Here is a 14,096-nt window from a genome sequence, read left to right as displayed (position 1 = left end):
TCTAATTCCTAGAGTATGCTATTTTTTATATACGCTACACAGAAGAAAGCATTACTGTGCAACAATTATGTTAAAGAAGACTCTCAGTTATTCTTTATGGTCTTGTTAATCAAATGTTTTGGTCAATGAACGTTATTAACTTTCACCTAATTAATGCACAATAAAAAATACTTAGTGTGATAACTAGACTGAAAAGTATGCAGTCTTTCTTGGGTGATACTGAAGACCCTTTGGCATCTTGCAGTAGCTCAAAGTTATTATCATTGCACCAACAATGAATGGGAATTTCAATTAATTGTGGGTTCTGTTATCAGAACGCCAGATGTCAGAGACTGCTACATCCTGAATGGTGTTTACACTCCTTTTGGTTTTCCAAAGTAGCCCATACAGCTCAATAAATAGTGCTCTTTGGAGATCATTGCACTACCCTTTGGAAAGCCTGAAGGACATGACATCTTACTTGTCCTCCAGGGTCAGTGCTGTCTCCCAAGAGCAGAGCCTCCTGTACTACTCCTTTACTCTTAGAAGTTCCCTGTGGTTGAAATGGGAATAAGGTTGGATAATGATGCACTCTATCGACTAGGGCCTGTGCTTCCATTTCAAGGCTAATGAACAGGGAAATTGGGCACAAATATGGTAGCCCACTAAAACTAGCGGTCAAATTCAAGACAAGTATGGAATGAAGGATTGGGAGATGTATACACTAAAGGAAATGAGTAATAGGGAGAAATAAATGGAGAGAAAAATTAATATTTGAGAGGGAGATTAAGAGGTGGAGAAGATACAGGAGATGGATGAGAAGGGGGGCAAGACAGAACAGAGTTGTATCAAACATTAAAATGAAGTATTGAAAGGACAGGACACTAGCTAAAGGATATAAAGTTACTTTCCTCCTTAAAACAAATGAGGCCCCATTTTTCCCCTTTCATACTTGTGTGTTGTATAATTACCCACATGATCAGATGTGCCTGGTTTAGGACATTGCCTCATATTTGCTTTTTCCCCCCAAACATTTGCCATTGAAACTGTCACACATGTGAATTGGGTAGAAATGAGAGTGAAACCAGTGTGTGTTGTCTGGAAGGAGATGGGTGTGAGTCAGCTTCTTAATGATTTGTCAGAATGATTACTGTTGCTGAATGTCTTTGAAAATGATACCATTGAAGGTGATAGTTGTCAGCATGTGTGAGTGGGGATCACTAGAAGGGCTCACATAGGGCCATCATTTCCTTTCCTCCATCAACCTCATGAAACACTCAATCTATGAATTGGGCTTGTAGCTGCTCTTGCAGAATCAGGTACCATTTTGACTATTTTTCTATTCAGTAAAGGCTGCTACTTTATGGAGGGCATATATTATTTCCCATAGCCACTAAAGACCTGGCAGGAGGAAATGGGCTCCTATTTCACCAGAGAGAATAGAACTAAACATAAGGAAAGTCCAGATGTGCTGATTGGATACTATGATTATTAAGGTTCTCCATTGGGTCTCTCCTGGCTTTATCAGGCCCTCCCTGAAGGCAGGAAAATGAAACTTCTACCATGGGCCTTCCCAACTATATACTTCTGAGATTTGCTAATATAATGAAAGATACTATAATAAGAGCAGTAAATGTTTAAAACAGCCCAGTTTAATCCTCTTTCTTGGTAGTTATATTTCTAAGAACTTCACTCATAGGATGGAAGTGCTACATTTTAAAAGTGTCAGATTACTTAGTTCTCCAGCAAACACAGACACCCTGTTACTAAATATATTGTTAATGAGATGATGTATTTTGGATGGCAGTTTCAGGGGTATTCTAATGTTCAAAGTGTTTTTATATCAATTACCTCCTTCAAACCTCCTATGATGGAGGCAGGAATTATCACCATTTACAGAAGTCAAGAGTTTAGACAGGTTAAATGATCCATAAACTTGCCCCACTAGTAACTACAAAGCAAGGAAGACCTAGAATTTAGATCCCCAAATCCTAGTCCAGTGGTGGTTGAACACTATACAGCTTACCATAAAATGGGAGTTACCTAACTCGTTTCAAAAATGGGTTTTAACCAATGGAATATATAAAAATGAAATCTTTACAGAAGTAAGTGAAACCTAGGTGAATCTAGCCCATTTTCTCAGTCAGCAGTCATAGCAGTAGTCACTCCTTTGTCTTTCTAATTTACTCCTCCTAATGGCCTAACTTGCTAGCAGAAAGTAACAGCCTTTGTTAAAAATTAAAGAAAGAAAAGAAAATTGTTAATTATTTTCCCATGATTCTTGTGTTATTTGGGGGGCTTTGAAATCTCTTTTTATTGCAAAAGAATCTGATGCTCTTACAATTAAAATATTTAAAAACTATATTAAAATAGAGCATGACAGTCACCTCTCATCTTTCACCTTAGATTCATTCATAATTCAGTATTTAAAGATTTTGGCCCCTTTTCCTTCATTTAATAAATACCTATTGCCTTTTCTGATCAGAATCAGTATATATTTTGTTCAAGATGCTAGATTTAAGCCATTAATACATTTGTTATGTAGAACCTCTTTTACCCACCTTGCACTGTCAATTTCTTTAAATACTTAGTGCCAAGAATAAACTCTGTTTTTATGTCTAAATTTCCACTGTAATTACCACATGTAGTTTGGAGTATTTCAATTGAGAAAAATAAATTTGAAGGCCCACAAATAACATTTTTTTTTTTTACCAAAAAATAGAGGAAAACTAGAGAATTAATCTCTCCCTATGTAAGGGAAAATGTACATTTCATGAATCCAAGGGTAATAAATTCCTTTGGATCCCTTCTCATAATATGCTCCCAAACAGAATATTTTAACTGTTCTCAGGTACTTATTCTTACCCAAGTATAAGACTTCAGAAAGCTTCCCTTGGAGGGAGGGGGTTATGGCACAGTGTGCTCTGTGACCAACAAGTCAGAGGGTGGAACAGAACAACTCAAGTACTTAATTCACTTTCCTGGTAGCTAAATAAACACTAAGGCATTTTAATTTTTAAAGGCCACAAGGGCAGTGTTTTGTAAAAGATTTTTGTGAGGCATTGACTAGCAGCCTCTTAGCGAATTAAAAAAATCAATAAACCACTGAAAGTACCTATCACCAGCTAAACAGTGACCAAGTCACTAAGGATCATCTATTAGGGAAAGGGATGTTTGCCACCCATAGGAGATGGATCACCCCTTAAAAATACCTCTATATCCTTCCAACGTGGCTTTCCCCAAGCAAAGTCTTGGAATACCAAGATGAAAAACAGACATTTTAGTATGACAGATCTCCAACCAGCCTTCCTCACTGCCCCTGCCAGAAATGGCTCCTATCTCTGCTCAAGTGGTTTGGCTTCAGGAACACATAACACAGTACAAATTGCACATGGCAGGAGGAGTGGGAAGAAGTAGGGAAGAGATGGGAAGGGATTTTAGTGTCAAAGTAGGGGTTGTGGGACAAGGTCACTTCCCAGGAGAGCTCCAACATCAGCAACTCCAGTACAAGCCTCCTAACAAAATACTTTAATAGGCCTCCTTTACCTCAAAGGACTTCATGGAAGATCACTGGTTAGAGACATATGTGCAACTAGCTAGTGCATAAATCTGAGTTGCATGCTGAATTTCAGCACAGACCTAGTTTATTAGTTATCTCAGTTTAAAAATCAGATATAACAAAATTGGATGTTAAAATAGGCTAACCTGGAGCATGTTTTATAGTTCACTCAGAAAAGAGTTGTGCCTTCTTTTCATGTGCTTAGCTCTGTGCTGAGTGTTGTTGGGGATATTACAGATAAGACAAGATTCCTTGTCCTAAGATAATTTTCAATCTAGTTGCAGGAATCAAACACACACAGTTCATAGGAAATTCCCAGTAGGTAATCTTAGAGGCAACAGATTCAGTGGCAGATAGGTCTTCCCCATTCCACTCCCACCATTTATTTTCCTCCTCAGCCTGCAAGATAACAACCATTTTGAAGCCTGCCCACACTATGCCATATGTACCTAGCAGCATATAGCAACCTGGCTTGTTTTCCAGAAAAAAACCTTTTCTATTATATCATCTATCTGCTCAAAAAATTTCCCAGTAAATTCTTCATTACTGTTCCAGTTGTATCTTCATTCCTGATTTCCAAGGCCATACCATGTCTATTCACCTTTCTGTCTTCTCACTTCCTTATCAATATGCTATATACATTTCTATTTCCAAGCTTTAATACTCACATTTCCTGCTTTAGATGCCTTACCTTTTCCTGCTTATCCATTCTGTAAGACCCATCTCTCTAGTCTTACTTCTGCCAGTAAACCCTCACTGTTTACCACAGGTTTCTTTGATCTTTTCTTTTGATATGCTACAGCATTTATACTACATTCTCCCCATATATGCACCTAGTTTTCTTTGATCTGATATTATCAATTTCTGTTTTTTATTTACTCAGCTTATTTCTCCAATAAGATAGCTGAGTTACTCAGCATAATCTATCACTATACTGATCCTCAATTTTTTGTATACTTGTTAACTGTCCCAGTGACCGATTCAAAGGAAAGGAAGCTAGAACAGTAGCAGGAGGGAGTTGGTCATTAGAGCCAGGGTTGTAAAATGCCTGCTGCTTAGAACTAGCCAGTCTATATGCTTTTTACTTTGGAAAAATTATTTCTATATTTTTAAAATGTTCTATATATTTTGCTTTTAGCTTTGTGTATAAATGTCACTTCTTAAATTATGCCATATACAGTAACTTTGCATGCTTTCCATTTCTTTTTCAAAAATAATTATTGTTCTGTGCTTTCAGGCTAAATTTATGTGGGAAAGCATTTCTCTATGTCTGTCCTCTGTCATTCCTTTTCTTTTCCTGCATGCTCTGTTTTCAAGGAGCTAGAAAGTGTTCTAAAAAAATAATTCTGGACGTGACCATATGACATCCAATGAGAAGGCCCAACAAAACTTCCAGGAATTTTAGGGGAAGATGTCAAGTGGAACTCCTACAACAAGGAAGACTCAGGTGACAGTTTTCTAAAATGCTTTCAGAAGACAAGCATAGCACCATCCAGGGATTTCATCTGGGGGAGAATTGGCTGTTTTGCTGTACCTTGAACCTTGCCCATCTGTGTTGCCAATATATGGTTTTGGCCCCAAGATGGCACCTGGGAAGAGATGTGCCTGATGAGTAGAGTCATCCCCACTGTTGGGGAAAAACAGAAACAATGCCACCAACAACTTCAACTATAACAACCACTCTAAAATATATCCTCCCACCCCCCAGCCTTCTTTGGGAACCTGGATCATTGCCTCCACATCCACCAACATATAAAGGCAAATATGCATGACCTGTCTTCATACATTGGGTCTCATTTCATATACTGAAGGTCATTTATCCATTCATTTGTTTATTTGCTTACTCATTAAATATTTATTGAATCAGGTACTGTTCTAAATAGATGTTGGGGTACAGAGGTGAATAAGTCCTAGTTCCTGACTTTAAGAAACTGATGGCCTAGTGAGGGACACAGACAAGTCTGTCAATGATTAGTTTATTGAGGTAAGTATAATGTAAAAATGAACACTGGAGAGGGGCATTTATTCAAACCTGAGCTTGAAGAGAGGGGCAATTAGAGAAAGCTTCCTGGAGGAGGTGACCATTGAACTGAAATGAGTCTTAAAGAAGGAATAGAGCTATCCATGTAAGAGATGGGTGGCATTTCAGATAGAAAGAGCAACATTATAAAGGCAGTATGCATAACACACTATTAGCTGAGGTTCTATGAATACAACTAAAAGTAGTTCAGGATAGCTAGTACATAGAGCGAGAACAGGTGAGGGATGGGAGATGGTGCTGTGAAAGCAATCAGGTACTGTACCCTGGAGGACTTATTTATGCCATGCTAAGGACTTTGAATTTGATTGTGAAGACAATGGGGAAACATTGAAGCAGGGAAATGATATAATATTTGTGTGTCAAAATATCACTATAGCCACAAAAGAAGAATGGATTTGGGAGAAGAGAGATGGAAGGAGACAAGTCAGGCTATTGGAGTCATGCAGGTGAGAAATGGCAGTGGCCTGAATTAGAGAGGACAATAGAATGAGAACCTTTAGGAAGAAGAATTAATAGAACTAAGAAACTATTCAGATGGTAGGAGGAGAAACTGGAGGAGGGTGAGGTAGGGAACACAAGAAAAGTTGTGGTTCTTGTTTTAGGTGGGGAAAGGCTATGGAGAATAGTTTACGTTTGAAAATATTTAGAGTGAGGGTCCTATGAGCCATCCACATAGAGGTATTCAGTAAGCAGTTAACTCCATGGAGTTAGGGCACAGCAGAAAGGTCAGGGCTGAAGGTACATATGGGGAGTCACTAGTGTAGATGGTAATTGAAGCCATACAAGTACATGAGGTGACCTAAGGGAGAGGTGTGATGATAAGAAGAGATGATGACCTAAGATAGCTCCTGGGGAATATTATTTAAAGAGTTGATAGAAGACTCAGAAATATAGGAATAGCCTTTTAAAAAGTGTTGTGTGAAAGAAGATGGGGAGGAGTTGGTGTCATGAAGTTTATGGTCAGAAATGTCAGTTTTGACTGAGAGGTCAATGTTGGTAAGGACTGAAAAGTAACAATTTTCAATGATATCAGAGACTCAGTGCAGTGGTTTAAGAAGTGAGGGCTAAGGAAGCCTAAATTGCCTTTTTAAGACATTTAAATAAGGAAAGTCTGAGAGACTATAGAAGTTAGAGAAAGCCATGAGGTGACAGAGTGTCTTAATTTTAAAGGAAAAAGAGATCTCAGCATGTCTTTTAAGTCAAATAGGAAGTGTCCATTGAAGGGGAGAGATAGAAGATACAAGGGGAAATAGGAGAAGTGAGAGGGACTGGGACTTAGACACCAGTAGAAGGATAAACCTTAGGCAGAAGAATGAGAACTGCTTCCAGTGAGATGTGAGATAAATGTATAGGACTGGGAGAGAGAGTGAAGTCAAAAGAGCTCCAAACTGATGGCCTCCATTTTTCTCATTGAAGTAGAAAGAATTTCATATGCCAAAATTAAGAGAGAAGAGGGTGAAACAGAAGTTTGAGTGAAGTGGTAAATTCTGGAATATTCAATAAGAGAAGTGGGAAAGGAAGTCAGCAAGGGGAAAGAAGAATATTGCCAAGCACCATTTATGACCCAACTATTGTCTCTGAATACCAATATGTATGTCTGTATGGTTTTACCCCAACAACTTTCAGTAGCCCCAGTATGGAAGTGGAGGTTTTGTGGTTGGATTCTGTCAGGGTAGGGTTTTGCAGGACAATTGCAAGAAAAGGTCAAAGAACAAGAGTTTCCAGAGCAGTGGTTTAAGAGCAATTTAAGTTGCTGTGACATAGAGTCTGGACCAGGAGGAAGCTGAGAAATTGACTAAAAATGTAGAGATTCAGGAACTGGAGGTTTTGTTGAGATCAAAGAACAGATAAAATAGAGTAAGGGCTTGAGACATTGAAAAGGCTAGCAGGATGGGAAGCTGGGCTCAAAGAATGAGATAACAGGGTTGAATATTTCAGGGAAAGGGTCATTATAGATAAAGGCCTGGAGTAGTTGTGGTTCTCCACTAGGTCTGCAAATCATCTATGGTGCTTAAAAAATCATTTGCTCAGATTCTGCATCCAGGAGCCCTGATGTAGTAGGTTCTGGGTGGACTCTAGACATTGGTATTTTATGGAATTCTACAAGTCACTGTGATGTGCAGCCCTGGTTGAGAATTGCTGGTTTAAAAGGTGGCCATAAGAATGGATTGCAGATGTGGAAGGGAGATAAAGTTCATTAGAGTTGATGGAAGTCAAGGAGTTAAAAGAAAAGTGTGTAAATGAGATGTCCATTTACATATTACATTTCACAGAGTGATGGCAGCACTGAGTGCAGGAATGAAGACTGGAAATAAAAATCCTCAATGGATAAGGGGACTTGACCATGAAAACTAAATGGCAATAACCTCACAGGACGGGGGTTTGTAGGCAAGTGCAGTAGTACTGACTTCAAATACACATTTTGGAATAAAAAATGAATGAAATTCTGTCCTTTCCCATTCTCCCAGGCCTAATGACTTGAGATAAGGAAGAATGAGTGGCACCCATCAGAAATATCTGTGGAAGTGGTACCCTCATTAGATAGTAAGGATTACAATTGTTATTTTTAACCCCAGCTACTTAATGGAAACACCCTAGGAAATTTAAAAATGAAAAGTGCTTGGGTCTAGCCCAGACTAACTGAATCTGAATCTCTGAGGGTGGGGCTCTGACATCTCTCTTTAAAGTTTTCCAGATGGGAGTGATGCACAGTGAAGTTTGAGAACCTAAGGCAGGAAGTGAAGAGGACATTAAAAGAAGAGGTTGAAGGTGTAGGGGAATTTGTAATGGAAAAAGTTCTACCCACTGGAGGAAGTACGGAACACTGGGGTGGGCCATGTAGGAGATGACTGATGTCTAGAGAGGCTTTTCTTTCTTTCAAAGGTAATAGGATGAAGAAAGGTGTCAGGATGAGAAACAGGGAAGGTTGTTAGTCCTCAGAGTTAAAACAAGAACTCATGTACACCTAGAGGGTCCCAACACTCTGCATTTTATGGTCTAGTCACCAATTTGTGGCCTTCATTCTAGGTTCCAATAGAATATGCATGATATGCTTAAAAAGTAGTACTCATTTGGTCTTCTGCTCTCCACAAATATCAACCCAGAGCTGATCAGGTTGAGTCTTATCATCCCAAGGTTCAGGTAAGGCTGAATCTTTATATAAATGACCAATGCTCACAGAATTTCCTGAAGGAGATACAGACATCTTAGTGTTCCTTAAAAAAAAAGTTCTCATCTAGGTTCCATTCAATCACTAAACATTTATTGAAGACTAGGGCTAAAATGTGTCCAAGTTTTTTTAATGCTACTGAATAATAAATAGTGTAGCTATTAAAAGCTTTTGTTCTGTAGCCACAGTTGGGACCTCTTTTCAAATCTTGATTTTGACTCCTGCCAGCTATATAACCTGTGTATGTTATTTAACCTCACTCAGCCTCATTTCTTCATCTATAAAAAATAATAATACAATAATAATAAAGTCTACCTTATAAGATTTTGGTGATTAAATTAGATAACCTTATAAGCACTACACATATGGTGAATGTTTCAGAAATTATAGTTATTAAGTGTGCAGATGTAAAGGAGGAGCTAGGAATGTGAAACTGCAAAGATATAGTTGCTGCTGTCAAATACCTCAACTTTTGGCTAGAGAAATAGGTATGTAAAGAAGAAAAAACAATCCAGTTTTGATAATTGTCAAGCTCAAAGTATACACTGGGTAGTCCATGGGACCATCAAGAGAAGGGCATTTAACTTTATCTGCAGAGTGAAGACAGGAAAAGACTTGCTAAAGGAGAGGAAGCCCAAGAGTGTGTCTTTAAGAGTAAAGACTAATGGAAGTTATCTACACAAAGCAGAAGGGAAACGGTTAAAAGTAAGACTTTCCAGGCCTTGGCCTAGAATGTGTAAAAGCCTGGCAGTAAAAGAAAAGCCAGCAGGGGATGGACGAAAATGGCAAAAGGGATTAAGAAGTACAAATTTCCAGTTATAAAAATAGTCATGGGGGTGTAAATTACAGCATAGGGAATACAGTCAATAATATTGTAATAACTATGTATGGTGCCAAGTGGGTTCTAGACTTACCTCACTTCTTAAAGTGTATAAATGTCTAATCACTGTTATACACCTGAAAGTAATACAATATTGTATGCCAACTGTAATTGAAAAATAAATTTTAAAAAAGAGAATGCCAGCAGTTGAGGGAGCATGAAATGGGTATGGGACACTGGGGACCATAGGAAGAATAGACAATAGAGAAAGATGGGGGCAGATCATGCAGGCCCTTGGATAGCATGCTAAAAAGCATGTGTAATGGGTAGTCATTTAAAGGTCTTTAACAAAGACAAGAATGCAGTGAGATTATTATATTTCAAAAGATTACTCTGGCCCAACATAATAAATTGCAGGGAGCAAAATTGAAGACAACTAAATCAGGTGGGAAATACTGGTACCTTGGACTGAGATTATTGTTTGTGGGGATAAAAGGAAGAAGGTGGATTTAAGATGAGTTTGGAATATAGAACAGAGAGAATGTGGTGACAAACTAAGGTAGAATTAAAGTAGGAGTCAAAGAAGCTCCCAAATTTATGGCTTGGATAGTTGGACCAGTGCTGGGTTACCCAATATCCAGAATAAGCATGTGCTAAGTGCCACAAATCAGGGGTACCCAATATGTGGAAACATTGATTTGGGAATATTGTTTTTTAAAAGACTTAATCATTTTAGGAATGTCAGAACTTTTTAGACTTCCTTATATTTTTATGCTTTAGTGTTGTTTTTATTTGAATTACATGTCGGAGAAGGGGGTGATCATAATCTTTTCATTACTTAGAGCCTCCCAAAGGAGGAGGTGTCTAAGGCCTTAATCCTTCTCTGATCTGGGTGGTTAGTGGTATCTTTTCACTGAGAACATGGACACTGGAGAAGGAGCAAGTTTAGTGTAGTGCATGTATAGTCCATTTTTATGGGCAGAAGTTCTATAGCTTCAATTTTTCAGAGTGGTCTTTGATCCCCAAAAGATCACCAACCACCGGGAGTAGATTTACTATGAAGTAAATAAAGCTTCTGCAGAGTTTCTCATTGCCTGGGACTCATCCAAGGCCCTAGGAGGAGCCCTAGGAATTTTGTATTGTTTTTACTTAAAGGGAGCATTCTTTTCAAATTATATAAAGTGGTCCCACAAAAGCTGGATATATCCCCTGCTAATCACAGATTAGGGAATTATGCAACATTACTTAACATCTGGGAGTGGATGCCATCCAAGATGAACGAGTGTGAAGAAAGGATTGTGAAAGGCCAAAGAGTGTGATACGAAAGTCAGGAGGAGCAATGCAAACAAATAAAGAATGATAACTGAGGGAAGAGGAGGAGTTCAGACCACATTGTCAAGGAAGTAGAAAGAGAGATGGTTAGCCATGCCCAACATGAATGGGATATCAGGAAAAATAAGGAAATGATTACATGAGTAGCTAGGACACCTTCAAGGAAGTGGCAAAAACAGAAAGGTGGTTGTTCTGTTTTGCTTTCCTGAACAAATAAAAATGGTAGTTGAATAACTGTAAATGGTAACTACAGTTCATAAACATGCAGGGAGATAAAAGGATCAAAAGAAAACTCTTTAACTTCACTGTTCAGTTAAGATAATATTCATAAATAAAGTAAACTCACTGTCTTGGCCACTGTGGCTCAGTTGGTTGAGTGTAGTCCCATGTACCAAAAGGTCACCGGTTGGATTCCCAGTCAGGGTATACGCCTGGGTCTTAAGCTCGATTCCCAGTAGGAGATGTGTAGGAGGCAGCCAATCAAAGTTTCTCTCACATTGATGTTTTTCTCTCTCCCTCTCTCTCTAAAATCAATAAAAAACATTAAAAAATAAAGTAGGCTCACTGTAAAATTGAGATCTATACTGAAGTTAAGTTAGGTAGCACTTATATACTTTTCAAAATGGGTACTAAATGTGTTCCATGACCAAGCAAAGGCTTTGAGTGACAGTTGGTCCCCCTACTTCCTAATCCTGTATCCTAATCCTCTTAGTACTTGAATTTCCCTAGTTCTGCCCCATATCGCTGTCCCCTGGCTGATGAAATGGAGCAGTCAGAGAAGGTAGAAAAAGAGAAGAAGCCATAAGAATGAAATTTGAAAATAAAAGGTTTTGAATTTAAAATTATACTGGGTAACCCATAAAACTAGTAATTCATGTCTGGTTAATTAAATGTTGTCTGAAATTCAGCCTGAGGAAACATCTATTTGAACCAGAATGTTCTAAATTGGCCACCCTGGCAATTCTGAAGTTGATTGGTTTTATTTGGTGATACAGATTCATACTGACTTGCCCAGTATTAGGAGTGTGAATATTATTTTTTGAGGGTGAAATGCAGCCTTACCAGAGATGCATGCTCAAATTTGTTGATATGTGTATTATGGAAGCTACTAGATGCCATTTTACCTTTTCACAATAACTTCCTCTGGGATCAATTTGGGATCGACTAATTTCATTACAGTTCCCAACTTCATTTCTTCAATGATTATATTTTTAAAGACTTTTGACTTAACTTTTGATGCACTTGTTCATAATTGTGTCATTATGGAAAAAATTGTTACCTGGTTTTGAATGACTAATATGACAGAATGTAATAAGGACATGGAAAATAGCTATAAACTAATATGACTAAACCAAGGAACTGCTTTGAGGTTTCTAAGAACTAAATAAAATTAATTCAGTAAAAAGCAGTAATTTGTATTTTTTTACTAGCAAAATTCTGGGTAGGAAATCATTAAAACATTTTTAATGATAAAGATTTGTAATGTTATTGATTTACTGTATTATTCTTGTTGAAAAAAGACCAAGAGTCTATTAAGACATGCTTCATATTGTAAACATGTAAATGAAAGATGTTCCAGTTACTTGATAATTAGCTATGGTGAACATGGAAGCAATTCATAACACCTTTATAGATAAGATAAACAATTTTCTTTTCTATCCTTTTTCTTCTAACAGTAAGCCTTAGCTTGACTTGAGTGTAATGAATTTCTTCTTTAGTAAGCAGTATTTGATTTAACAAAGCCAGTTAAACACAACAACATAGATACCTGGTGGTTACATCATTGGACTGCTAGAGGGCATAAATCAGTTTGACTGCAGATTTTGTTTGGATTGGATTTTTGAAATTTATAAATTATTTAGGCAAACATTTTTTGGTCTGTTAGTTGGACCAAATTTCTGCAGTTAAGTATTGTTAGAATTGTGTTGGAATTAACTGTCTTTCAAATTTGTAACTGTTTTTGATTAATCTAATTGTACAACTTTTGGATGCCAAAACTATATCCCAAATAAATACATGTTAACATTTTGCCTTTAGCCAATAAGAAGAAAGAGAAAGAACGTCCAGAGATCTCTCTTCCTTCAGACTTTGAACATACAATTCATGTGGGGTTTGATGCAGTCACCGGGGAATTCACTGTGAGTAAGCTTATTTTGTTTTGTAAACCATGAAAAAAAATCCTTTATTATAATAGGTTTCAAGAAAAAATTTCCATGTGCCAAAATGCCAGACTTGAAGTTTTGACAGCAAGAATATTGGCAAAATAATTTTGTCAATCCTAAGAAAAGTGCCTGATGGCTATACAGTTTCCACTTGATTGAAAATGCTAGTTTACCATTGCATAGAAGATGTAGTACTAGTAGTTAGACCCTGCTTGATTGAATTTATTCTTTATCATTTGAAGTGAATCAGAGAATCATCGATTAAACTTTGACAGTGAAGACAATCTGTCTGAATAATTCAGGCTTTACATTGAAATCCGGATTACCCAGATTAGCTAACCACACACACTAACCAAAAACTCTGTAAAATTGACCTGTTTTTCCCTTTGATTCCAAGAACATAGCTTATTTTTTAGGCTTAACAGGTATATTTTATAGACATTCAAAAGACAAACCCCATGTTTTAGGAAGAAACATTGATGAATAGATATATATATATAATGTATGCTTTAGTGGATAAATATGGATAAGAATTCTCTAGAAAAGCCCATATATTTATAGATCCAGCTTTTATTTGGATATCTGTAGTGCACAAATAGCACAAGATCTCAGATCTATGACACTTTATATTTAAGATCTGACTTTTTTTTTTAAGATGGAAGAAGGAAAAGATGTGGCTAGAAATATGTCCTCAGGAAGATCAACTATCTTTCCTGTACTAGCAAGAAACTCAGTCACAATGTGCATTCTGAGATAATGTGTAATTTTGAGTGCATTCAAACAAAAACATCTTTGATAGGACCATTATAAGTGATTCATAGATCCTTAAACCAGAGATAAATTTTGATATTAAATAATGGAATTTCCTGTAATACAGCATGATGGTTAGTGAGCAGACTGTCATATGATTATGTGAAAGAAATAAAGAGGTGGCAAATTAATTTGATTTGGGGGAGCAAACCATGTCTCTGATTGATAGTCAAATTATATTATATTTTCAATTCTGGAAGTAAGCAATATGAGAATGAAATAGA

At 37.3% G+C, this 14,096-nt stretch overlaps 1 protein-coding gene across 1 annotated transcript in view; it reads left to right on the top strand.

The window, feature by feature from the left end:
* The window catches only part of PAK3 (p21 (RAC1) activated kinase 3), a 258,885-nt gene that overhangs the window by 174,505 nt on the left and 70,284 nt on the right, over positions 1-14,096 (top strand). The window contains exon 8 of the mRNA XM_087829418.1: positions 12,938-13,038. Within this exon, the coding sequence (XP_087685544.1) occupies positions 12,938-13,038 (101 nt within the window). The remainder of the gene's footprint in view (positions 1-12,937; positions 13,039-14,096) is intronic.

This window comes from Miniopterus natalensis, chromosome X (genome assembly GCF_054644295.1).
Source record: "Miniopterus natalensis isolate mMinNat1 chromosome X, mMinNat1.hap1, whole genome shotgun sequence".
NCBI classification, from domain to species: domain Eukaryota; kingdom Metazoa; phylum Chordata; class Mammalia; order Chiroptera; family Miniopteridae; genus Miniopterus; species Miniopterus natalensis.
Note: the sequence above shows the minus strand (reverse complement) of the source record. Positions and strands in the feature narration are given on the sequence as shown.